The sequence below is a fragment of the Ailuropoda melanoleuca genome, chromosome 5 (genome assembly GCF_002007445.2).
Source record: "Ailuropoda melanoleuca isolate Jingjing chromosome 5, ASM200744v2, whole genome shotgun sequence".
Taxonomy (NCBI): Eukaryota; Metazoa; Chordata; class Mammalia; order Carnivora; family Ursidae; genus Ailuropoda; species Ailuropoda melanoleuca.
In genome coordinates, this window is record NC_048222.1 from 24,161,167 (window position 1) to 24,188,787 (window position 27,621).

Here is a 27,621-nt window from a genome sequence, read left to right on the forward strand (position 1 = left end):
GTCCAAGAGCTTATCTTTTTGGAAAATGTAACATGCTTTCCTGTAACATTTTACATTTTAAAACATTTGACATTGCTTAAATCCCAAGACTGTGAAAGTCCATAAACCCGTGACCAATGTCCTGTTTGTGGTATTCTTAAGGTAATTTTGTTTCTGAATTGTAATATACAGAGCAAAAAAAATTTTAATTTGAATTACTTTGTATAAATCATTTTTCATTCACTTAGATTTTCTTCCTTACTTAAGCTAGCTGACTTATAAATTTATTTTCCAGAAAAAAACATTTTGCAGGAAACTAACATTAATTAGAGAAATTAAGGTGTAGGCAAAGATATGGTCTTTTTTGCTTTAAATACAATGCTGCAAGTTGAAAATTTTAACAAAAATTAGAACTGTACCTTTGCAATGTAATTTAGTGATCTAGATTATTTTTATGCCCTCAGTTTCCTCCATGTTCTTTTGTGGATTTAAGATTGTATTGTGGATTACTTATATTGGGATTGAGGGGGTTTTTACACTTTTTAAATATGGAATTCATGTTGCTTTTAAACAGCCCTCCAAAGGCTTTATTAAAATGTGTACTTTAGAAGAAATCAGTATCCTCCACTCTACGGCGGAGGCAACTTAACATCTTGGTCTGTAAACATATGTGCACTTTGTGTTCGTGTTTTCTCAAGGAATCAAACATTTTATTTTTAGGGGTGTTCTATTGAGCTCCAAAAGTTATGAAGGATGATATAAAATAAATTCTTGTGTGTGTGTGTGAAATATTCATACTAATAAAGCCTTAAATATAATGACAGTATTTATACTGGGAAGGAGAGACAGTGAATGAGCATTTTTAGTAGTCAGAATTTTTTTGTTGTTTTTAGGGAAGGGAAACCGAACTCCAAATAGCCTTGGAGATACCTGGGTCCAGGACTTGGTAGTCTATCAGGGCTCTCTCTGCTTCTTAGAATGCTGCCTTCATTCCCTCAGCATTTCCCCAGGACAGAGGACATCACTGATAGCATTTCTGAGGATATAGACTAACACAGTGAATGAGGAATAGAACCTTTTTGATAGTTATCCGTGCGGAAAACTCCTGAGGAAGGATTCTTGCTGGCACCATTGGGCCCATGGTAACCTCTAGACCATTCACAGAAGCCAGAATATGGGGCCAGTTCCTAGTTCCTGTCCTGGTTGTTAGGGAGAGAGAATTCTGTGCTTGGCAGCCCCATAGAAATCCCTGGTCTAATGGAGAGAGGATCAAAGTCTTCCCCAACAGGGGGATATTTCTAGAAGAAAGGCAGAAGGTGGTGCTAAGCAGACAAAAATAACCTGTTCACATAGCATTTAACGATCATTTAGTATGAGCCCAAAGGTGTGCTATGAGCTGCCCACTTATTCAGTTTAATTCCAGGGCTGGGGGCACTGTTTTCACTGAGAAGGAAACTGAGGCACACTGAAGTTAAGTAACCTCTGAAGGTTACCCAGCTAAAGTAAGGGGTAGAGCCGAGGTGTAAACTGAGTATTTTCTGACTCAAAAGACCTTTCTTTATATTGCACTTTTCCTCCTACTTGTTTCCATCCTTCAAAAGTACTCTGAAATGTGATCGTTGCATGCTAACAGTGGAGCCACATCATAAGCAAACAACTCGCAAAACCAGACCCAGGCCCACATGCCTCTATGAAAGGGAAGCCCCAACCAAAATGCCAAGAGAGCAAAAGAAGTTAAATGCTGGCTTTTGAGTTCTCAAGAGCCCAAGTTCTGATGAAAAAAGCAAGATTTGAAGGCTCTTTAAAGGATAATCTTCACTCGCTGCGGTTTTGTTTCTAAGCTCTGTCACTAGAAGCAAATCCCCCCTAACCTGTAGCACCACTCCCAGTTCCTTGACAACTCCTGTCCTTTGGATCTGCAGTTGTAAGTGAATGAGACTGGCTGGGCATCTGTCTCAGTCACCATTGTCCTCAGTGCTGACAGCAGCTCGCCTGCAGTATGTTGCTCTATGGGACCTTCTTACCTGAGCCCAAATGGATATCCAAAAGCCAGCTTGCCCAGAAAAGCCTTCCAAGAGCACTCCTTATCGCCCTGACTTCCCGAAGTTAGGTTCATCGTGGGTCAGTCTCTCATGGTGGTGACAGCTATAGAGAAGCCACTATGGTTCTTACCCCCAGGAGTTACTAAGGAGGGATGATAAGGACCTTACTGTGCACAAGGTGTAGAGATGGAGCGTACGGGCTGACCTGAGGAAGACAGAATCGTCAGGATTTGGTGAACAACTGGCTATAGAACGTGAGGGAGAGCTTGACTAGCGGTGCCGTCAGTTAGAAAACTTCCTGCCCTCTCACAGTTTTTACCTGCTGTGCTTGGTGTGCTCAAAGGAAAGTTACGAATATTTTCTCTAAACGGAACTTTTTCTTTCACCTCATTATTCCATGACTGTCATATCAGACACACCAATTGGCATCTGGAGTGTTCTCACTTTAGCTATTTGAAGATCTGTTATCACTTTCCAATTCTGTTATTGTTTTTGAAATTGTCTTGTAATTTTCACTGAAAAAGCTTGGAAAATATGTTGCCGTCTGTATGCCATCTTGGTACCAATATTTACTCTTGTGTCTTTAATATCATTTGAGTGAGTTTTACTTTGAATTTATTAGAAAATAGCACATCCATTTCAGTGTGGGTGAGTAGAAGACGCTCAGGAACAGGTCGGTACCAAGTGCGATCCTGATAAAATTTAAGGTAGTGTGTTGGGCAATTAAGTTCCCATTTGGTCACTTGTATTGACAAGGCACCCTTATGACAACAAATGTGTTCTTCCAAGAATATTACAGGGTGTTTGTTTATTTGGAGGAGGGTGCATTGTTGGGGTCGTTTTTAGTGTGATATTTTGCTTTTCACTTCCCAACAACTTATTACTATGTGTAATAGTAACGTGAAAAGGAAGCACTTTTCTCCTACAATTAAAGTGCTAGTACCGTAAGCCAAACAGACAAATCCTTGCCTTGACTAATTTTCTGTCATTAATCTTCTTAAATTTTGAGAAGAGGGTTGTAAGAATAGCCTGCAAACGTGAGCCACCACCATCTGTGCTGGGGGGAGAAAGATGTTTCGGCCAATGGAAATATTTATCATAGTTTGTGGCACTCTGTCTACATTTTGAGTAAAAACAGCAATGGGCAAAGATTGCTATACATTTAAAAAGAAACCCATTTCCAAAATCCTCCTGGCTGAGATAACAAGTCATTTTATGCTCATGCATATTCTTCCCCTAATTGAGAATTGTTCCCTGGTGGGTGGGATTTCTGGCCCCTGGGCCTTGAGGGTGAGGGTGAGGAGGCCTGTAAAGAGTGGAAGGCCAGTGGATGGAGGTTAGGGTGTGAATCTTGTACCCCTGTGACTGATGCGTCTGCTATAAGGCACTCCTCAAAATCACTGCTTCCTCCGTAAGTTACCTAACCAGCATAGTTCCTAAGACATAGTAGATACCCAAAAATGTGCTCGTTTCCTTTATTTTAGTCTCAAAGTGAAACACATCTCAGAGAATCAGAAGACATTTCCTTGCCTTTGAATAGTGTAGGCTTTAATTGCCTGACATAAGAACATGTTATTTACAAATATACACAAATAGATGTTGGTATTTAAGGTATCAGTACTGAAGTATATCACCAGGATCACAATTGGAGCAATGTCTGCAGAAAGGTGGATTTAAGCGGGCTCTTGGCCAAAGTGGGAGATTTGGACGGTAGTTAAGAAGAGGGAAAGCATTCCAAGTGGGTGGAATGGCATGAGAAAAGACACGAAGGCAAGAGTTAGTAAATTGTATGTGGGCGATGGGCAAGCTGATGAACTGGGTTGGGCCAGCCTGAGCGCACTGGGGCATATTGAGAGATACTCAGACCTACTATTCCCTCTGCTTCACTGCACTTCCCACTCATTCTCTAGGTCTTCGCTTAGACATCCTCCCTAGCCCAGCATCCTACGATCAACCAAGTCTTGCTAGGTGCTCTCCCGGTCCTCTAATAGCACGCTACCTTCTACCATCATTTATACACTATATTGTAGTGGCCACGAGACTTTAAGCCCCTTCATGACAAAGACCATCTAGCTTACCCATACCTGTGTCTTTCGCACCTGGCTTAGCTCAGTAGGTGCTCTTAGTAGGTACTTAATAGGTGTTCAGCAAAGATTGATAGGAGGTGGAAGGAGAGGAGATGGATAGATAAGGTTGGGCAAATAGAGGAGGTACAGATGACGGAGGCCCTAAGCTATGGCTGGGATTCATATAGAACTCAAGCCACCGTCCTTAAATTGCATCTTCCCACCAGAGCCCCTTAGTAAGACCTCCATTCATTTTGCTTACTCCTGTGAAACAGAAGAAACTCCACCAAATTCTTTGAGGGTAGACAGGACGCCCCCAGCGAAGTTAAAATAAATAAAAATAAAGCAGGTAGTTTAGAGCCTGGTTAGCAATCCTTGCAAAGATAGCATAGAAACACCAAGCCTCACTTAAAAACTAGCTGCACATTTGAACTTCCCTTCACTGCCATTTTTACAGCTGAGAAGAACAATCTCTGGGCTTTTTCCTGTTTGATCTCTGAGCTACCCTCATCAGACATGATGACCACACAAAGCTTTTTTTCATTGAGTTAATCATACCAACGTGATTTCTTAAAGATAAAGCATAAGGAAAGACACTTTGAAAGTACAATATAAGTCTCTCAGTAATACTGATAAAAAGAAGAAAGCAAGGAAAACATTGACCAATCAACAACTCTTACTGGTAATAACGTCTGGGAGGGGCATCCCCAGGAAAATGACAGTGACCTTTTAAGAGGGCACCACACCCATTCTGCTTATTCCAACTGTGTGAGATAGAGGTGTCGTCTGATGGCCTTCCTGAAATTGTTCAGCACCCTAAACTCCTTTCTCTCCACATATAAACTGCAGATTATAGTGCCTGCCTAACGCTCGGTGTGGGGATTCATCCGTTGGCATTCACAAGAGGCTCGTGATATGGAAAGCACAAAATAAAGGTAGTTGTTACTCTAACAAGTAACAGGAATGGCTGTGTAATGGATTTAAATTTTACACTTTTTGGTGTAGTGGATTATTCATTAACGGCATGTAATAGCTGGAACTTCCTCATTTAATAACAATTATCATTATTAACATAAATAAAATGGAATAAAACTGAGCATGAATGGAGTCTGCATTTCAATAGCAATGTCGCCTTTCTATGCACAACGTAAGTTCTCAGACACACATGGTACAACCTTTACACTAGTGTTGTCTTCTAGAAATTAGAGGGGATTTTGTGATTAAAACAATGGTCCCCTGAACATAAAAATTATACTCCGTCTTCCTCTCCTGTTCCATGAACCCATCTCCTCTTTCCCCTTTCTGGAAACAGTCCCTTCCCCTGACCTTGGGCTTCAGCCCTCTTGCCTCCTCAAGAAACTATCCGTTATCTCTCCCTTCTCTCCCTTTAGCTTTCCTTCATGGCTCCTTCCCACCAACATCTGGACATTCTCGAATCCTTACATTTTTAAAAAATGCACACCTGCAAACACAAATTCCCTTCAGACACTGCTCTTCCTTTCTTTTCCCTGCTCTATCAAAAGGTACCAAGAGTTGCCTCTCCTCACCACCTCTTTCCTTCCCTCCCTTCCCTCTACTGCACCTCAGTCCACCTTCTGCCCCATCACACCATCAAAGCAGCTCTTTCTACCATCCGCAGGGACCTGCATGGTACTAAATCCAACGGACCTGTTTCAGTTCTCCAATTCTTGACATCTCCCCATTGTCTGGCATTGTTGATGCGCTCTCCTTCCCTTGGCAAACACCCCTCTTCCCTCAGTTCTACAGTTTGTCTACAATTCGCTCTATGGTTTGCCTGCCTGTTCCCTGATGGCTCCTCCTCATTCTTTGCACACTTGACCTTCCTGCCGCGCGAGTGTTTTCCTCTGTGGATTAGTTAGGAGCTGGGGAGTCGAGGGCTGCACAACATCAACTCCTCCAGTTGTTGAGAAGGCAGAAGGGAGGAGATGTGGGGGAAGCATTGGGTCATCAGGGGAGGTGGGTGAGCAGAGGTCAGCAGGCCATGGAGAGGGAGCGGCTGGGGATGGCCTTTGTCAGTCAGATCCACTGTTCGTAAACTCACGTTTGAAATGACTTTTTTCCCTTCCTTTTTGGGGTTTCTTTTTTCCAGTTACACCAGCACATAATTTAAATTTTAATCATTGCACGGGAATTGTCACAAACCCCAGCAATCTCCCACCCTCTTCCCATTTTCACAGCTATTTCTACCCACTGTTTGGGCCGTTCTTTGGGTGCTTTCCATCTGGAAATGTATACTCTTCTGCTCTGGGAAATTGTCTTGATTTACTTAAAGAAAGTATTTGCCCTGCTCTGTGTTTTTCTGTTCTCTTTCTGGAAATCCTGTTGCACTCTATTATACTTTTACCTGATTACTTTGGCATTTACCTTCATGTTTCAAAGCAACATGTTTTTATTGCTGGTTCTTGATTTTTACCCCCTTCTAGTTGTTACTATTGACCTCCTCTTCTTCAAAGCGAGGGTTTTCTTTTCTCTTCTTCCCCTTGCCCTATTTCTCCATTCTCTGAATATTCTATTATTATTTTTTAATTTGGGGCTAGCTTAATATTCAGTGTTATATTATGATTGATCCATGGTGTTCTTTCCGGTAAACCACAATTACTTTTTCTTTTCTATACAATTGCCATTTGTTTACCATAAAGCTAATAATTTTCATTTATCTTCATTTGCTTTATTTTCTATGTATTTACCGCTAACTTTACCCCAGACCTTGCCCAGCTGTCTAAATCACCTTTGAAGGCGTTCAGGCCTGTGGGTTATTCCCTTAGTTATGTCTTCCTGTAACAGGACCTCTGGAACCTTCCCACCTGATCCCATCTAGACTGGTGGAGGGTTGGCATTCTGTGATCTGCCTTCATGCTCATCCGGGAGGGTTCCCTCAGCCACTCTCTTGAGTTGGGTCCTCTATTTCCTGGCATCTTTTTAGAAACTCCTTGGTGTGATGGAGCAAAATCTTAATTAGTTTCCTAAGACTAGTACATGGAAAGCAAATATTTTTGACCAAGTATATCTGAAAATACCTTTATTCTGCCCTCAGATCTACCGGTTGGAAATACTTTTCCCTCAGAATTGTGAAGGCCTTGTTCTGTTGCCATTTGATTTGCAGTGGTACTGTGGGAGGCTGAGGGCCATTCTGACTCCCTGTCCCTGTGTGTTCTCTCTCGAAGTCTATCAGTCTTTCTCTTTGTCCTAATCTTCTGAAATTTCATAAGACATGGGTCCCATCCATTATTTGGGGGACTCTGTTGGGCCCTTTCAGTCTGGAAATGCATGTTATTCTGCTCTGATCAATTTTCTTGATTTAACTTAATTATCTGCTCTGCTTCATTTTTTACTGTACTTTTTCTGGAAATCCTATTATACTGACCTCTTGAGGCCATCTTCTGATTTTCTTATCTTCCTTCTAGTTTTTAATATCCCCATCTTTTGCCCTACTTTCTGGGAGATTTCCTCAATTTATCTCTAAAATCTTCTCTTGAATTTTTAATTTTTCATATTCTTTCAAAAAGAATTTCTTAAATCTCTTTTCTTTTTTCCAGATTGTCCTTTGTTACATAGTATCTTATTTTTATTTGGTAAGATAAGAAAAGATAAGATTTTCTTATCTCTGAAGATATTAATGGTGGAATATGTGAGTTTTTGTCTGTTTTATTTTTTAATTACCCTTCCTATTTGTTCTATTTCCCCCAAGTTGCTGTTTTTCAATTCATTTGTTATGATTTCTCATTCAAAAATGTGGTTTTCCTCACACATCTATCTGGTCCTTGGTCTTCTGCTCATGTTTAAAAGCGGCAGCCTACACTCTCACCACCGTTGTTCAACATAGTACTGGAAGTCCCAGCCTCAGCAATCAGACAACAAAAAGAAGTAAAAGGCATCCAAATCAGCAAAGAAGTCAAACTTTCACTCTTCACAGATGACATGATACTCTATGGAGAAAACCCAAAAGACTCCACCAAAAAATTTCTAGAACTGATACAGAAATTCAACAAAGTCGCAGGATATAAAATTAATGCACAGAAGTCAGTTGCATTTCTATACATTAACAATGAAACAGAAGAAAGAGAAATCAAGGAATCAATCCAGCCATAAGATACCTAGGAATAAACCTAACCAAAGAGGTGCAAGATCCGTACTCTGAAAACTACAGAACACTTATAAAAGAAATTTAAGATGACACAAAGAAATGGAAAAACATCCCATGCTCATGGATTGGAAGAACGAATATTGTTAATATGTCTCTGCTACCCAAAACAATCTACACATTCAGTGCAATCCCAATCGAAATACCATCAGCATTTTTCACAGAGCTGGAGCAAACAATTCTAAAATTTGTGTGGAACTGAAAAAGACCCCAAATAGCGAAAATAATGTTGGGAAAGAAAACCAAAGCCAGAGACATCACAATTATGGACTTCAAGCTCTATTACAAAGCTGTAGTCATCAAGACAGTATGGTACTGGCACAAAAACAGACACATAGATCAATGCAACAGAATAGAGAACCCAAAAATGGACCCTCAACTCTGTGGTCAACAAATCTTCAACAAAACAGGGAATAATGTCCAATGGAAAAAAGACAGTCTTTTCAACAAATGGTGTTGGGAAACTAGGACAGCCACATGGAGAAGAATGAAACTGGACCACTTTCTTACAACATACACAAAAATAAACTCAAAATGGATGATAGACCTAAATGTGAGACAGGAATACATCAGAATCCTAGAGGAGAACACAGACAGCAACCTCTGTGACCTCTGCTGCAGCAACTTCTTACTAGACACATTTCCAGAGGCAAGGAAAACAAAAGCAAAAAATGAACTATTGGGACTTCATCAAGATTAAAAGCTTTTGCATGGCAAAGGAAACAGTCAACAAAACTAAAAGGCAACCTACAGAATAAGAAAAGAAATTTGCAAATGTCTTATCAGATAAAGGGCTAGTATCCAAAATCTATGAAGAACTTACCAAACTCAACACCCAAAGAACAAATAATCCAGTCAAGAAATGGGTAGAAGACATGAACAGACTTCTCTCCAAAGAAGACATACAAATGGCCAACAGACACATGAAAAAATGCTCCACATCACTTGGCATCAGGGAAATACAAATCAAAACCACAATGAGATACCACCTCACACCAGTCAGAATGGCCAAAATTAACAACACAGGAAACAACAGATTTTGGCGAGGATACGGAAAAAGGGGAACCATCTTACACTGTTGGTGGGAATGCAAACTAGTGCAATCGCTCTAGAAAACAGTATGGAGGTTCCTCAAAAAGTTAAAAATAGAGCTACCCTACAACCCAGCAATTACACTGCTAGCTATTTATCCAAAGAATACAAACATAGTGATTCAAAGGGGCACATGCACCCCAATGTTTATAGCAACAATGTTCACTGTAGACAAACTATGGAAAGAACCCAGATGTCCATTGAAAGATGAATGGATAAAGATGAATTCGTGTGTGTAGGAATATTACTCAGCCATCAAAAAGAATGAAATGTTACCATTTGCAACAACGTGGATAGAACTAGAGGGTATTATGCAAAGTGAAATAAGTCAGTTGGAGAAAGACAAATGCCATATGATTTCACGCATATGTGGAACTTAAGAAACAAAACAGATGAACATAGGGAAAAGGAAGGAAAAAAGAAAATAAGAGGAAAACAGAGAGGGAGGCAAACCATAAGAGACCCTTAACTAGAAAACAGACTGAGGGTTGCTAGAAGGGAGGTGGGTGGGGGTTGGAGTGATTGGGTGATGGGCATTAACTAGGGCCCTTGATGGAATGAGCACTGGTGTTATTTGCAACTGATGAATCACTAAATTCTACCCTGAAAAACTAAATAGATAGATAGATAAACTGTGTTAGCTCTTCAAATTTAAAAAGTAAAAAAAAAAAAAAAAAAAAAAAAAAAAAAAATTTTTAAGTGGGAGCCTGAAAGGCTAATTAGGAGTTTTTGAGAACATGGTTAGAGTTTTTGACTGTGTCACTATAGGGAGACCTGACAGGATCATTTAGTTGGAGAATCTCTGATGCCCAGAGAAGAGTCCTAGGAAATCTCAGCATTCAGCACACATCCTTCCCTGAATTTTTCCTTTTCAGCATGGTGACCCCACCCTTCGCAAGCCCAGTGACCTTCAGTCCTGGGACCTTGTTCTCCAGGGAGGGTGAGGCAGTTGCCAAGTGATGTGGAATCTGGGAGGGGACTGGGCAACACACTGCTTCTCAGGGAAAGTCGTAATCCGCCCTCACTTCCTGACATCTGAGGGCTTCTGCAAGTGTAAATTGGGTTCATTCTCAGCTTCCCCACTGCTGGCTTAGGAGTCTGTTTTCTAGGGCTTCTGCTAAGTCCTTTAACACTCATCCATCTGGCTTTCCAGCTTCCAGAATTTGGTTTCTCTTGTCTCTTTCTTGTTCTTTTAGCCCTTGTGAGTTTATTCCTTTTCTGAAAGGGGCCTGGGGAAGGAGCAAAACTGTACAAACCACCACCTTTATCCAGAACCTAATAATTCTTCTAGGATGACTTTATGTCATTTTCTAAACTGTAGCCTCTGGCAACCTCCTATTTCCACATCTATGTCCTAATAAAATAATAGTTTTAAAAATAATTCCTGAGCGCTTTGGTGATACTCAGGTTGCTATAAGGAGTGCATCGTCCCCTCCCTTACTTTAGCTCTATCTCCTAAACTTAACGCAGCTGACTTTGCTTTTGTTGTTCGTTAAAGGAATTCCTAGTTGAGTAGATTTTAATAGCACCTCATCTTGCCTTATTGGGCTTGATTCCGTTATTCTTGAATGCTTTCTATTGCAATTTAATGCTTATAAGGAGCCAACAATGTATTTTAAAAATTGAATTATGCAGGGCCTCTGCTCAGAGAGCTGCTGATCTAAATTGATGGGTAACAATTCCTGTTAATTAGCTGAATCCTCGATTCCCTGTTGAGCCACCTTCCTTTCTTAACATCCCAGCTCTGCTTTGAGTCACAACATTGCTTGTTAGGACATGTTAGCTGTTACCTTTTACTTGTTAATACAAGTGTTTTGTGTATTGTTGTAACTGAATGTTTTTTGGCCCTTGGCCGAAACTTTTGCTTACTGCCCTCATGCAGACCTAGTGGAAATTGCAAAGTGGTTTTTGCCAACTCTTTTCTGCTTTGAGCCATTTCCTGGTTACAGCTGATTATTCAATGCATCTAGATTAATTGTAGGGGCAATGCCATGCCCCTAGAGATGGTTTGGACTGTAGACAGCGTTTGCAAGATGACCGCCCAGCAGATGGAATTCAGACAGAGGCCACGAAGGCCTGTGTGCCCGCAGCTCACACCCACAGGTGCCCAAGTGGCATCAAACTCAAATCTAACTTGCAGATTCCTTCCATCAGTCTTTTCCCATTTCAACTACTCTTTGCCAATCCCAGATGTTAGCATATGGCTGCAGAGCAGTCAAAGGGAATCAGTAGTGAACAGGAAAATTCAAGGGGTCCAGCAATGCAACCTGTTGGTATGAACGGGAATTAAATGCTTTCTTTTAGCTGAGGGTCAGGATATACTGTTTCCTCATCCCCTAAAGCAGGGGTGAGCAACCTATGGCCTACACCCGTTTTCTACTGTCCTGTAAGGATGTTTTTACAGTTTTAAAGGGTATTTTAAAAAATGGTGATGATGAAGAGGAAAAGGAGGACGAAGAAAACAGAAGAGGGAGGAGAAAAGGGAGGAATATGTAGCGGAAACTGTTTGTGATCTGTAAAGCCTAAAATATTTACTTTCTGGGGCGCCTGGGTGGCACAGTGGTTAAGCGTCTGCCTTTGGCTCAGGGCGTGATCCCGGTGTTACGGGATCGAGCCCCACATCAGGCTCCTCTGCTATGAGCCTGCTTCTTCCTCTCCCACTCCCCCTGCTTGTGTTCCCTCTCTCGCTGGCTGTCTCTATCTCTGTCAAATAAATAAATAAAAATCTTAAAAAAAAAAAAAAATTTACTTTCTGGTTCTTCACAGAAACAGTTTGTCAGCCCCTGCTCTGGAGACACAGCTGGCTCTGCCTCATTCCCTTCCTGCCTCCCATGTTCCCTCCCCAGTCAGGGAAAGCTCTCCAGGTCTTTCCCAGACCTTTAGCAACTGAAATATGTGTGTGTCCATGTGTGGTTTCAAAAAAAAAAAAAAAACAATTAAAAATAGATTCGAATCTCCAGTTGTCAAGTTTGTGACATCTGAGCAGATTTACCAATAAGAAGGACAGTGTTACCAATATGTATGTGTGCACGTGAGTCAGCATGACCCGTGATAGATTACATACCTAGCTGCCTTGGGGGAAAGCAGCAAAACTCTGAACAGTAATTTTGTTAACCCTTTTGGCTTCGTGCGAGATACTGTCAGGAAGATATATGCTGAACTGGTTTCTCTTTGTGAGTATAAAATGGGAACAAAAATGAAAACATGCTTATGAGGTACAAATATCCTTTTACTTACTGAAAGCCTAACCAAAGAGAAGGCTCACGTAAACCATTAACTTTGGAATTAGGTAATTTTTTAAAAAAATAATGATTTTATCAGTTATTTTCCCTTACTGTAGATATTTGCCAAGATCTGGTCTTTTCCTTAAGAGATATACAGGGATGGGGTGCCTGGGTGGTACAGTCAGTTAAGCATCCGACTCTTGGTTTTGGCTCAGGTCATGATCTCAGGGTCATGAGATCGAGCCACCCGTGGAGCTCCTCGTTCAACCGGGAGTCTGCTGGAGATTCTCTCTCCCCTTCTGCCCCCCACCTGCTCTTGCGCACATGAGCCCTCTTGCTCTCTCCAAAAAATAAATAAATAAATCTTTTTAAAAAAGAGATGTTCAGGGTTTATCACTTTAGGTTTTCTCATTTTACAGTATTTTTAGTCTGTGTGCTCTAAAGCATCCACATACCATTTTCAGGTGAATTTTCCAAAAACATAGCTCTGATCCTACCAAATTAGTCTAATCAATAGTAAGAAATTAAACCAAATAAGTAAATTACCAAATACCCCTTTTTGAGGCAACTAATTAGTATAAAAGCCATAGAAAAATGCCAGTTGTACAGTTTTACGTTGTTCAACATACATTATAATTCTCTCTGTGTTATGGGATGTTCTCCGTATTTGCCTTGAGTCCATTGGCAAATTCAGTGCACTTCTAAACTGATTTTTTTCCCACGATGAAATATTATCCCTCTGCTATAAGAAAGTAAACTGAGGATAGAACATTCAGATGATTGTTGGGGAATAAAGCTTCTAAAGGCAGTTTATATCTCTAATACCCAACCTATGTCCAAAATATAACCATGATCAACAGTTAATGTTCAACTTCAATAACACATGTGAATGACACAGTCAATTAACTAATTTAATGCTCTGTTCTTTCCTTTGATCCCCACTATGTCTCTGATCCAGGGAGCACACAAAATTGTCCTGTTGTCACAGGATTCATCTCCAACTGATAAAGCAAACCAGTTCTGAAAATAAGCATTGAAGTCAAACATTACTTCGTAATTTCTTTTCTTTCTTTCCTGAAAGGTTTCATTTGTAAAAATAATTTTAATTGTATAATATCATCTGTTGTTTGGATATTAGATTGTAGAAATACAGAGGTTTACATTAAACCAGTACCTTCATTTCTTTAAAAATAACATAAAATGGAATCCCAGCAAGCTGGTCTTGAAGCTTATGAGTATATGCTGCACGATGCACCATGTAGACTTGAGGTGGGTACTGTTTCCAACTGTGGATGTTTAAGGAAGAAAAACCTAAGTCCAAAGAAGATTGTACCTGAATTGGAGATGCTAATACACACTCTCTTAGCAGGCAGTAAACCACTTGTGTACTCTTTGGAGGTTTAATCATCTGAGATTTATTAATGAGGCCTACTGCTGACTGGGTAGAGCGAGGGAACTTATATATGATACAAAGATGAAACGAATGGCTAATTTAGGGTGTGAAACTCATTCCAAACTGGAATGCATTGAAGTTACAATAAATATGCCTAAAGCATCACTACAAATTTTTTTTTAAAAAAATAGAGGGGACACAGAAGACATTAATTAATTCATAATAATTGATATTATCAAGAATAGCCTAAGAAATACAGATCTTTGAAATCCCTGAAGGTTGCCCAATTCCTTATTCTGGCTAATCTGTTCATTTCTAAAGTCTTACTTCTGAACCCATCATGATTTCCTTAAAAAGGAAGAAAAAAAAGCCTGCACTTTCGAAACAGATCTGGAAAGGCTTTGCAAGTCACTGTTGCCCCGATAACATGGTTACACATCAGCTTTTATTCCTGTAGTTAATGACCTTATACGCTCCTGCAGGGAGAAGGCTGAGCCATCCCGAGGGACTACCACATGGCAAATGCTCCCGAGCAATTAGAGGCTGATTAAGTGTTTATCTGCTTTACAGATGGGAAGGAAAGAATGAAAATGAAGTGGGCAGATGTAAAGAGACCGGCAAAGTTCACGTGACTGTGGATCTCAAATACTACCGACCGACTGAAGTGGTAAGGACGCCCTGGCCACCCAGGGCATGGCCACATTTGGCTGGCTGGCTGGGAAGATATTCTCACTGAATATCGACAGCCAGCCTTCAAAGCTTTCCATTGGATTCTCTGACATCCTTCAGTGAGCAGTTCCCAAACCAGAATACAGTGAACTGAGTTTGAGATGTTATCCTCACCAATCCATTGCTTTATAAAGGAAGACAAATACTGACTGATGAGTGGATGAACACAAAAGTTTTCTGTATTAAAAAAATGACGTATGGAAGGTTAGAACATAACATCTTTCTTTCCTAAGCCAAGGAAATAGTTGATTTGAGAAACGGAGGCTTCTATCAAAGGCAGGTTCCCTCACATTATTAGCTTTGGTAGCTGCTCCCTGGTACCTACAGGATGTCTGACGTACAAGGCGCTCCATGACCTGCAGGATCTCGGGATCAGGAGGGCTGCTTGTCGTTCCGTACACTCATGCGCTCACACATGTACACACGCTCACAGGCACCCACACACATCCATACAAACCTAAGCCATAAAGAATCCCCCTGTACATTTTTTAAGATTTCGCTCATGTACTGGCCTGTCTATGAATCCTTTTCTGGTCAATATACTGACTGCTACCATTAAAATTTCTCCTCCTGCATTTGTATCTACATTATACACTATACATAATTATGCTAGAACAGCTATTATAATTTATTAGACTTGTTTGTTTACATGACCTTCTCTTTACCAAACTGCGAATTCTTTGACAATAAGGACTTTTCTTTTAATATCTTAGGCTATAAGAAGTAGGTGCTTCATAAACATTGACTGATGAGCGGATGAATACAAAAGTTTTCTGTATTAAGAAATGACCTATAGGGGCGCCTGGGTGGCACAGCGGTTAAGCGTCTGCCTTCGGCTCAGGGCGTGATCCCGGCGTTATGGGATCGAGCCCCACGTCAGGCTCCTCCGCTATGAGCCTGCTTCTTCCTCTCCCACTCCCCCTGCTTGTGTTCCCTCTCTCGCTGGCTGTCTCTATCTCTGTCGAATAAATAAAATCTTTAAAAAAAAAAAAGAAAAAAAGAAATGACCTATAGATTGTTAGAACATAACATCCTCCTTTCCTAAATTTGTGAAAATATCTAGCTTGGTGGTATCACTTTAGTGTGGTCTACCTTCACACTATGGTGACAAAACCCAACATGTTAAATATGTCTAAAGATAATAGAAAGCAGCATCTTCAGAGAGAAATGTTCAGATGTGGCCTAATGAATATACATTAGCTGTGAAAATTGAATCCAATTTATTGGTGCTTTGAACCAAATTCCTATCTGTTGTACAAGCTTTCAGAGATTAGGAAAACCCTAGTGAAGAGAGACTGAAAGTGAATGTCATCAGCAACCACCCTTTAAAATGTCTTGTTTTAAACAAAAGAAAAAAACTTCATTTCATGGACTCTTACACATGGGGGAAATAAAAAGGAAAGGAAATAAGCAGTGCTCGGAGGCTAGGGCTGTAGAGTCAGTGCATTGTCCCGGCTCAGGGCGTGGCTGGGTCTTTGACACGCAGTGAACAATGGATCCCTGTGCTAATGGCAAGTGGGTGTGCCAAGCAGAGGATGTGCTCTGTCTCTGGGGGAGGAAGATACCAGCACACTCCTGCTGACACAGCAAGGAAAGCCTGTCGAGCCCCCTAGCCACACTGCCGTTGCTCCCCTGGCCCAAGAGGTGCCACAGGGGTGTCATTTTTCTGGAACATGGCACAGATCACATAGATGGAGAAATGTGTTTCTGTCCTCACTGACAAGCATTGTCACGTCAGAGTGGAAAATTTACTGAGCCAACAGAAACCTCAGTCCTTGTAACAATTTAAACATGGTTCTTTCTCGTTCTGACACCAAAATAGTTTCAAAAGCTAGGAAGTCATTAAGAATGGCTTGTCTGTCATTCTCACTTAGGCAAGGTGTGGAATTGATAAGGACCCAGAACAAAAGAATTTGCTGAACAGGAAAAGGACCCTTGGACTAACAAGACGGTTCTTAGAGTCCGTATCGACCCCTCTTTCCTGCCCCGACACCGCATCCCTCCTCTCATTTCTTTTGTTCATTCAAATGTCATCATCATACCTGTTCTGCAATTCAATTTACACAAATGTTGCTTGAACATAAACGCGACATCTTACTTCATATGTTTGCTTTAGTTTTTCACTGATGGAGCTGTTACCCCAGATTCCCTTTTGATTTGGGATTCCCTGCTTGATTTAGGATTTCTAGCTGCATTTCATCTTTCTAAGCCTTTAGGCTGCATTAGTTTTGTTCATCCCACTTCAACTTAGTATTCTGTTGGACAAGCTTCATTCCTCAGAACAATGAGTTTTCCCAAAACTTGGACCAGCTCGACAGACTCCTGTTGAATTGCCTTAGGGGTGATAGTATCCTCCCAGTTGAAAGGTGACCAGAACTGGAGACTGACTTGTAAATGAGCTTTCACTTAGGTGTGGGGCCCTAACAGCCAACACATCTAGACTCATTCAGAATGGGTCCTGAAAAGCGTCTCTGAGGTTTGTCAGCACTGAGTGTGGGGTGGACATGGAATTCTCCCGTCTTAACTGGATCTTTCCCATTTCAGTGTCTTAAATCTAACTTGCAAGTGACGGAGGCTTTTTTTTTTCTTTCTTCCTTGAATTCTTTTAAAAGTTTTATCTCCTGATCAGCTTGAATCATGTACCCTCCAAGATTTTCAGCACACAAGGTACTTCAAAGCCAAAAGCATAAGCTAAATCTTCTTAAGGGTGAAATGGTTCCAGAATGATTGATAGGGGAAGAAAAGAACCATCAAGAAAATTTGAAAAAAAAAAAAAAGTGAAAAGAACATATCAGGTCTCAGAACATCAATATCCTACAGCAATTAAAGGAAAATAGAATTTTATGTTGTGTTTTTTTTTTTTAAATAAGATTCGGGCTGATTTTTAAAAACGCTCTTTACCCAGTGTAGAGCAGCACTAACCCAGTGATTCCAGGGAGAACATATTTCCACACACACCAGTAATTTCTGTCCTCATGGATTTAGCCACCACAAAACCTTAAATCTTGCTTCTCTTACCAACATGGAAAGTCTTGAAAGTTTTTGTTCTGAGCTAAGGACTCTAGCATCCAATTAGAGCTGAATGGAGTCACATTCTTTTAGTTCTTTACCTATAAATCTCTGTGTCTCCTTTAAATGTTTAGGAGTTTTGCTTCTGTGAAGATCTTGATCCTGGAAATTAGACTTTAAATCTCCCATTGCCGCCTGAATTCCAGTATTTGGTGGTAGTGACATTAAACTTGAGTTCTGTGCCTCTTAAAACTCCCGTCCTGTATGTAATTTCCTATATATGCAGCTGTTGATACACAGACTCATTGCGACGTGCGTTCGTTCGCAGAGAAGAATAGTGTCATGCTTACGTGCAGGCCCTGGAGCCAGACTGCCTGAGTTCAAAAACTGTCAATGAGTAGCTGTGTGACCTTAGGCAGGTTACTCAACTTCTCAGTGCCTCTGTTTCCTTGTCTTTAAAAATGGGATTAATAAAAGAGCAAGAAGTTTATAGAAGTGTTGAAGAATTAACTGTCAGTTATACAAAATGCTTATTAAAACAGTATCTGGCACACAGTAAAATACCCAGTATCAATGCCGTTATTGTTATTTATTCATGCATTCACCAAATATTTACCACACACCGTGTGAGGCCCTGGGAATTCATTATGAACAAAATAGACACATTTCCCCCTCATGGAGATTGTACATATTAAGTCTAGTACCTCTTGAAAAGTAGAAAGACACATGGTGAATTGTACAGATTAACCAGTAAAAAGTAGATAAAAAGGTATAATAAAGGCTTCAGGCAAATATTAATAAGTACTTTGATATTTTTATTCTTGCTTTATCTTGCTTTTCATCCTTTCTGATTCTCTTTCTGAAGATTCAGTAGCTATTCAGTGGTATAAAAATATGCAAATATTAGAAAATTTATACTGATTTATTACTTAATTTAAAATAACCATGAAGATGTCTTCGTTTTGTTTGAGAATTTTTGACTTGGAAAATTTGCAAAGGTTGGATTAATGAGAAATTCATCCTAATGTGCCAAATTTTTTTAATGTTTTTTTTATTATATTATGTTAGTCACCATACAGTACATCCCTGGTTTCTGATATAAAGTTCGATGATTCATTAGTTGTGTATAACACTCAGTGCACCATGCAATACGTGCCCTCCTTACTACCCATCACCAGTCTATCCCATTCCCCCACCCCCCTCCCCCTCTGAAGCCCTCAGTTTGTTTCTCAGAGTCCATAGTCTCTCATGCTTCATTCCCCCTTCTGATTACCCCCCTTTCTTTATCCCTTTCTTCCCCTACTGATCTTCCTAGTTCTTATGTTCCATAGATGAGAGAAATCATATGATAATTGTCTTTCTCTGCTTGACTTATTTCACTTAGCATTATCTCCTCCAGTGCCATCCATGTTGGAGCAAATGTTGAGAATTCGTTCTTTCTGATAGCTGAGTAATATTCCATTGTATATATGGACCACAGCTTCTTAATCCAGTCATCTGTTGAAGGGCATCTCGGCTCCTTCCATGATTTGGCTATTGTGGACAATGCAGCTATGAACATTGGGGTGCATATGGCCCTTCTCTTTACTACGTCTGTATCTTTGGGGTAAACACCCAGTGCCAAATTTTTAACCACACCAAAAGGTCAATCCACTTAACAGAAAAAAAAGAAAAAGCTAAGTTTTTGGTTTTTGGTGTTTTTTTTTTTTTAGTGAAACTAACACAAATCATATTTTTCTGCAGAGCATTTTAGGAAATGGCATAGGGGACACATTCACAAACCAAAATTCAAATCACATGTCTTTCATGAAAAATATCTTGATTTAAATACTACTAGATGATGCGAATTAAAGTTTCTCCTTGCTCTATTATTTGTCCTGACAGTCATTTTGCTTACCAGTGTATTTCTAGTGTCCTCGATTGTGATTGGTTTTTGTTCTACTTACTTAGATACTTTATGTTTATTCCCATTCTTTATAGATATTAGTAAAACCATGAGTTAAAATCCAGATTTGAGAAAGCAGTAACTTCAAAGAAGCCCAACAAGCTGGTTAAAACAACACCTTCCTTCAATAAAAACATGTGGCCTGTTTCTAATCAAATTACCATATGCTTGTCGAGTTGTCCCCTCTGCAAACTTTTCCTAATATTTTTCTGTAAATGATATTAAGTTAAATGGCCCATAATTGCTTGCTCTATCTCATAGCCCTGTTTAGAATAATGCCATGTAACACTTTCCAGACCTCAGGAATCTGATCTGTCACCAGAGGGTGTGTATAAATACCAGTTAGAGCTTCCCTCAGCTCCATCTCTGGGTACTGGGGGTCTTGAAACTGTCCCCTTTCTCTCCCACTGCTGTTCTCACCACCTTCTCACACTTCCCCTCCCAGAGCAGGAAATTAGATGCTCCCAATTCCAGCCCTTCATCCTCCCCAGTGCTGTTAGAGCCGGTTGGTCTTTCCCTGTCCTGATCCTCTGACCTCCAAAGCTCCAATCCTACCCCTCCACTCCTCCTTTTCTTTGTGCCTTGTTTTGACTGGTGGGAGCCAGGGTAAGAAGATGCAGAGAGAGCAAATTAAGGGCAAGTCCCTTTCTTTCTGCATTCCTGGACCTGTAAAAGGAAAGACTATTCCGTAAGATCCCTTCCAATTTTCATATCCTAGCATTCTCTGCTTTTACAACTGTTACAATGGAGTGGGATGCTAGCACGAATGTCCCATCATAATGCTTCCTCTGAACTTCTTACTACTTGTATTTTATAAATAGTTTATATCTCTAAATCACTGTTTATATATTTTAAGCCTCCCTCTTAGGCTCCTCATACTAATCTTTATATCCTTCCTTAATCACATTGGCCTTTCCTGCCCTTTTCCTTCCTTGGACTTAACCAAAGGAGCTTTAAGTTTCAGTCTCTTCAGTTGATTCTCAAATATTCCACTGTGTGTTTTCCATACTTCATAGGATCCCATACAGAACCCCTAGGGGCATATAACATTCCTCTTAAAGCCTGTGTTCTTTCCTTGGTTGCTACCCCCCTCAAGAGCATTTCATATCTAATGAAATAGTAATTGTGTACTTACTTATAATGCCCCCAACGTCCTATTTTTCCTTGAAAGTTCTCACGCTTAGATCCTGATTACAGCAATGCAATTAAAGATGCATAAAATCTATATGAATGTACATAACCATATACTTTCTCCTATTTAAAAATAATTTTTGTATTTATCCTGAAAACTCTCTCATATCCTTATGTAGATGGTTTTATTCTCTGCACCAATAAGGAATTCCTATAAAATCTGTACTTTTTTTTCCCAGAAAAACTGTCCAGCTAATGACTACCCCCATTTATAATTACATTGTTGATCTCTTGACATCTACAAAAGAAATTCCAAAATCTCAGAAATTTGTTTTAGCCTCTGCAGTTCCATTTCTTAGGAAGAACAATTAGTACTTGAGTTCCGCTTCTGCCCAACTAGCTCTGATGCAGTCACTCAAAGTATAGAATTACTTATGCGAGGCCCATCCATCACTGATGCGGTCACCTGTTCCCTCCTCATTTCCATCTAGCCAGTGAGATCTATATTCTGGAATCTTAGAAATCCCCATTTGCTCCTTGTTTGTTTTTTAAACAAATTGACACTGTTCTTCCTGTTCTGTCAAGCTGTATTTATCTTCAAAAATAACTATAATTCACAAATCTTTATTCATGGAGTTTTCATAGATAACACTCTCTGTGGTTTCATTCTTCCACCCTATTCTGCTTTATCCTCCCAATAAAGTTAGTTATTCCTTATCAAGTTTGATTTTTTTCCCCCAGAACTTTGTTCACTGGCAGACACGAAATATTCCAATTCTACCAAAATTTAGTCCATGTACGTCTGCTTTGGGCTCCTACCTATCTTTATGTGACCCTAGAGCCCTCCTGTTGCTCACTCCCCATGCCCTTGGCTCGTGGCAAACTGGTTTCTTCACTCAGTCACTATCACATCTGTTAGCAAAGTTGAGAGCTCATTTGATTGCTTTGGTCAGAAACCTCCAAGGTGATACCCACCGCTAATGGTCTCACTCAGTAGCTCCCATCTACCTCCTAGACAATTATGCTTAATGTGGTTGGCCTGCTGGTAAACACCTAGTTCATTCGGCTGCTCTTCAGTACAGGCACTGTCCTTAGTAGCAAAATCCAGTTTGTACATTTTGTAATACTGTGATAAATTTGCTAGTTCCCTGGATAAGTCAAATGTGCACTGCTTCATGAAAATCTGGTTTAAGAATTTCTACACTTAGATAGGTTTCTAGGTACTAAACGATTCCCTAATTTTAGGATTTATTACAGGAATCCTTTAAAAGTAGTACGCTCACCATGTACATTTAAAATACCACTCTTATTTACTTTTAGCATCTCCAAAATATATCAGTGTATACAGTATAAAATATCCTTATAGGATTGAGGTCTTAAAGATTCAATTCAAGAAGAATGTTTATTGAATTTCTACGGTGGAGGTTAAGTCCCAGCAGCACTGACAGAAATAAGAAGATGGATGAGATAAGGTTCCTGTCCAATGGTAACTCTCAGAAAAATGAGGGGGAGCACCTAGGAAGCTATTGGGACAGTCAAGGGCAGGTGTAACAAGGAACTAACAGAACAGTTCGGCAGAGGTGAGAAAAACAGTGACAGATGCCAGGACACTGCAGAGATGGTGACCACAGTGTTAGGTGCGGATTGGACAGTGACATGTGGACGACAGACAGGAACTGAGGGTGGCTCCTTGGCATAGAGGCTGAACAGTGAAGGCAGGTGGGAGATCATGATGCCAGAACCCACATCAGAGACGTAGCAAGAGGACTCAGTTTGCAGGGGGAGGTGTTGAGGAGTTCTGTTACATTCATGGTGCCTTGGGGATACCCCTGTGGCAGTATCAGGCAGAAGCTGGGGCTGGAGGCCTGGTGTAAAGCAAAGAGGTCAGGTTTAGGGCTACCTGTGCAAAAATCTGAGTTAAAGCCTTGAGATGAGCTCCCCAAAAGAGAGCACGGCAGGTGGCAGGAGAGAAGAGCATGAACAGGGAGCTAGTCACAAAGTCAGGCGAGTTTGAATTCCAGGAGATAAGCCTCAGAAGCATATTTTGAAAAAGTGGGTTAAGAATTCTCAGAATTCACAAATCAAGCATTTGTATCCAAGAACCTCAGAGCCAGACTCAAGTGTCTCCCACCCTAGATAAGCATCCCCTGCCTTCGAGGCTCCCTATGGATTTAAAGGGCTAATACCACCAAGTTTACCTTAACGGGTAGACGATTACTACATCGCAATCCAGGCAAAACTGAATTTCAGGTGTAAGCAGATGTAATTCAGATAGAATTTCAAATTGTTACATCCTAGAAGTCAGGTTGCAAAGCATTTTAGAATTCTTAAAGATGAAAGAGCTTGTATAAGGTACCTTGTGCTGCATATTACAGTTTTATTACTGTCATCATCACTAATTATTATCATCTTCCACTGCTGTGAAGGCATTAGTTATCAAGAGACATCTGAAAGGACACTTTGAGCTCTCTGACTCCCAAGATTCTCTTTTATTTAAATATTTATTTTGTTTGCGGAAAAGGTTATTTGCTACTTGCCAGCTCTGTCCTTCTTAATCCAATGGCAGAAACAGTGATCTTGGTGAGAGTACGGGCGTTGACTTAGTGACCCTCACTTCTGATTCTGCCTAAATTGTGTATTGCTAGAAGCCGTAACAGGCCCCTAGATGCCTAACAGGCTAGAGAGCAGCCACCGAAGAGAACACATTAGGCCATAATTCATGCTCATATTTACCTGCCAACCAGACCCTTCACTCCTCCCTCAGAAATCTTCCTGCAAAAACCTATCTTTGTACTTGCTTCTTAGAACCAGCTAGATGTCACTTTTACAGTCTAGAATCTGTGTTGGTTTCCTATTACTGCACTAACAAATTATCACAAACTTAGCAGCTTAATTATAGTTCTAAATATCAGAAGTCTAAATTGAGTTTCACTGGGTTAAAATCAAGGTATTAACAGAGCTGTGTCCCTTCTGGAGGCTCAAGGGTTCTCGGGCTGTGGGGTATTCTATGGGCAAGAATACTTATTAATCACTTTGAACCATTGCTGGAGCACAGTGCTTTCTGTTGTTTGGAAAGCACATTATTAATCACTTTGAGGAGAAAGAAGAAATGGAGGACTTGGGGCACCTGGGTGGCTCAGATGGTTAAGCACCTGCCTTCGGCTCAGGTCCTGAGCTCAGGGTCCTTGGCTCAAGCCCCACTTCCGGCTCCCAACTCAGCAGGGAGTCTGCTTCTCCCTCTCCCTCTGCCTCTCCCCCTGCTTGTGTTCTCTCTCTGTCTCTCTCTCTCAAATAAATAAAATCTTTAAAAATAAAAATAAAAAACAAAAGAAATGGAAGACTCTAGTTCATTGTCAGTTTAAAATTTCACAAGGTACACACTCAAAAAAACCTGCTAACATGCCCTTGAACAGTTGTAAATGAGGACACACCATCCTTAAATCTGAGGGAACACCAGGCAAAGGAACAAGAAAGGAATGGGACCTTTAGACGAGGGTTTTGGAAAGACTTGTGGTTTGAGAAAGAGAGAGAGAATGCATTCCAGGTTGCGGCAGGAGGTGTCCTGGGAATGAACCAGTGGGGCCTGCAGAGACAAAGGGCAAGGAGCCCGTCACGTGGAGAGAGCCTGTCCAGCAGGGCAGTAATGACTTTGCTTCCCAGCTTCCACTTGTCCTGCATCCTCTGTTGCCTGGTACTGGGCCTCCAGCCTGTCTTTTTTCTTCCTGTACTTCACCTTTGCTTTTCTTGCTATCATGAGTCTTTTTTTTTTTTTAAGATTTTATTCATTTATTTGAGAGAGAGAGAGCACAAGCAAGGGGAGCAGCAGAGGGAAAGGGCGTGGGAGAAGCCGACTCCCCACTGAGCAGGGAGCCTGATGCAGGACTCAATCCCAGGACCCCAAGACCACGACCTGAGCCGAAGGCAGATGCTTAACCAACTGAACCACCCAGGTGCCCCGGGAATGAAATTAATTCTATGTGGAAGTGATATTAGACACTACATTTGAGATTCGGGTTGCCTCTATTATTTTTGGAAAAAAAGGTCAGCAGAGAAAGTACACCTAATTGATCACCTAAAATCACTTACTGAAATTTTGGGAATATGTCAACTGTTCTCTAAGTCAAGATGTTGATGAGAAATCATCTGTTTCTGAATTAGTTTTAGCTTTGGAAGATTAGAGAGTGCTTTATTACCTTACTGATATTCTAAAATTTAAAAGAAAGTGTAGAGGTAATCTGAATATGCTCTACTGGCTAGCTTTATAAATTTAAAAAGTGTTAAGTCTCAACACTTTTTATTCCCAATGCTGACTTATAAACCTTAGCTTCTAACTTCTCCTTACTTCTGTTTTTTTTTTCCACTGTAACATAACAATGAATATTTTCCCACAGTCTCAAAAGGCATATTGAAAAACTGATGAATTATTAGTTTCAAGGCCCTGCACAAATGTCAGCCCATTGCAGTCTTTTATTCCTTCAGGCAAAGTTAGCACTTACCTCTTTTGAAGCACTTGTCCCATTGTTTTGTGATGTGTCATTTTCACCTGGGACCTTAGGGGCAGGAATGACATCTGATGGCCTTGGATAGTACCCAGTAGATAGTAGGGGATCAATTAATGAATGCATGTATGCCACATCAAAGAATCATTCTTGTGCTTTCCATCCAGCTCTGGTATAAACAAAGTTACTCAAGCCACTCTAATAATTAAACTGTAATTAAATCCCAAATAGTAAAGAAGTAAAAATATATATTTTTTCCTCTTTTTCTTTCTTTTTGAAATTTTGTTGCAAGATGAGTATTGAGTAATTTCACAGCTTACATCTGTACATCCAACCTTTCTTTTTTTTTTTAAAGATTTTATTTATTTATTTGACAGAGATAGAGACAGCCAGCGAGAGAGGGAACAAGCAGGGGGAGTGGGAGAGGAAGAAGCAGGCTCATAGCAGAGGAGCCCGATGTGGGGCTCGATCCCACAAAGCCGGGATCACGCCCTGAGCCAAAGGCAGACGCCCAACCGCTGTACCACCCAGGCGCCCCTGTACATCCAACCTTTAAACAAAATTCATATTCCATTTATATCCCTCTGTATATCCCCTTTTCATGAGTTCTTTTTTATTTTCTGTCCCTTTCTTGTCTTCCCATGTTTTTGTTGATATTCTCTTTTTTCTTCTTTTCTGAAATTCTTTTTTCTGTAGGTATTATTTCCCCATGCCCCTCCATGCAACTTCTTTCTTAAGCAATTCCGACCATCTCAAATAAGCTTTTAGCCAATCACAACACACCGGAGTTGCTTACTGGTGCCTCCTTAGAGAAAGAGCTGGTAATGGGGATAGTATAGCCCAACTCTAGAGCAGGGTGCCTTTGGCATCCACATGGTGTATTGTGGGTACACTGTTGTGCACACCCGTGTGAGAATCCTTAGTTGTCTCTCAAGTCTTGGAAGGAGTGCACTATTAGCATCATGTATGCAAAAGACCTGCTAGGTTCCCACTGTCTAAGGAAAGTACACCTGCCAAATGGAGGCATTTTAACTTGGAGCTGCTAATAAGAAATGCCCCAGCGGCAGCTACCATCTTTCTCTTACCCACCCTAAGACTGTATTTGTAGAGCAAAGTATCGTACAGCATGAGATGCTTAGTTGTTCTTTTGTTTTGTCCATTGCACATGCTCCTCCATCTCCAAAACTCTGAGTAAAAAAAGTGAGGAGTATAGATCCGTAAATATCTACAGTGACTGGTATTTTGGCTGTGGAGCCAACGTCTACCAGAAGCCTAATGGCATGTTATCGCTTCCTTTCCTCCCTTAGACTCTTCAGTGTTTTTCTTCTTTTTATTTTTAAGTGCAGATTAAAATGTAAATGTATGATTATGTAAGAAAAGTAATAGTCACTTAGGACAATATGTTTTTAATTTCTGAAATAAGCATTAGACTTGCAGAGAAGATTTCTTAGTAAGGCTTGCAATGTCTTCCTCTTTGTGCAGTCATTTTGGTGAAAAATACAGTCAAATGCACTGGAACAAGCTTCAGACCTACTTTCTAAAACACGGTTTTTGGGGTGCCTAGGTGACTCAGTTGGTTAAGTGTCTGACTCTTGATTTCAGCTCAGGTCATGATCTCAGGGTTATGGGATCGAGCCCCAGGTCAGGCTCCACACTGGGAGTGGAGCCTGCTTAAGATTCTCCCTCTCCCTCTGCCCTGCCCTCCCCCAAAATAAAATAAAATATAGTTTTCTTTTTTTTAATTTTTATTTAAACTCTAGTTAGTTAAATACAGTGTTATATTGGTTTCAGGAGTGGAATTCAATGATTTATCACTTATATACAACACCCAGTGCTCATCATAACAAGTGCCTTCCTTACTACCCGTCACCAATCTAGCTCATCCCCCACCCGCCTCCCTCCATCAACGCTCAGTACATTCTCTATTGTTGAGTCTCTTATAGTTTGTTTCCCTCTCTCTTTTCTCCCCCCTTCTCATATGTTCATCTGTTTTGTTTCTTCAACTCCACATATGAGTGAGATCATACGGTATTTGTCTTTCTCTGACTTACTTTGCTTAGCATAATACATTTTAGCTCCATCCATGTCACTGCAAAAGGACAAGATTTCATTCTTTTTGATGGCTGAGTAATATTCCATTGTTTGTGCGTGTGTGTGTGTATACACACATGCGTGTGCGTGCATGCACACCCCAGATAGTTTTCTTAATGTTGTGTTTCTCAAATGAAGAGAAGTGGCCTGATTGAGCATGGCTCTCTTGCTAAAAATACTAACTTATACTGAGGATGTGAAGAAATAATTCTGATGGAACCATGATCAGATAAATAGGAAAAAGAAAAGAGGGAGAATG

The 27,621-nt window shown here is 40.5% G+C and overlaps 1 protein-coding gene across 2 annotated transcripts in view; it reads left to right on the forward strand.

The window, feature by feature from the left end:
• GMDS (GDP-mannose 4,6-dehydratase) overlaps positions 1-27,621 on the forward strand; it is a 605,111-nt gene that overhangs the window by 496,293 nt on the left and 81,197 nt on the right. For both annotated transcript variants that reach the window (XM_002922834.4, XM_034660419.1), the window contains exon 9: positions 14,529-14,625. In XM_002922834.4, the coding sequence (XP_002922880.1) occupies positions 14,529-14,625 (97 nt within the window). The remainder of the gene's footprint in view (positions 1-14,528; positions 14,626-27,621) is intronic.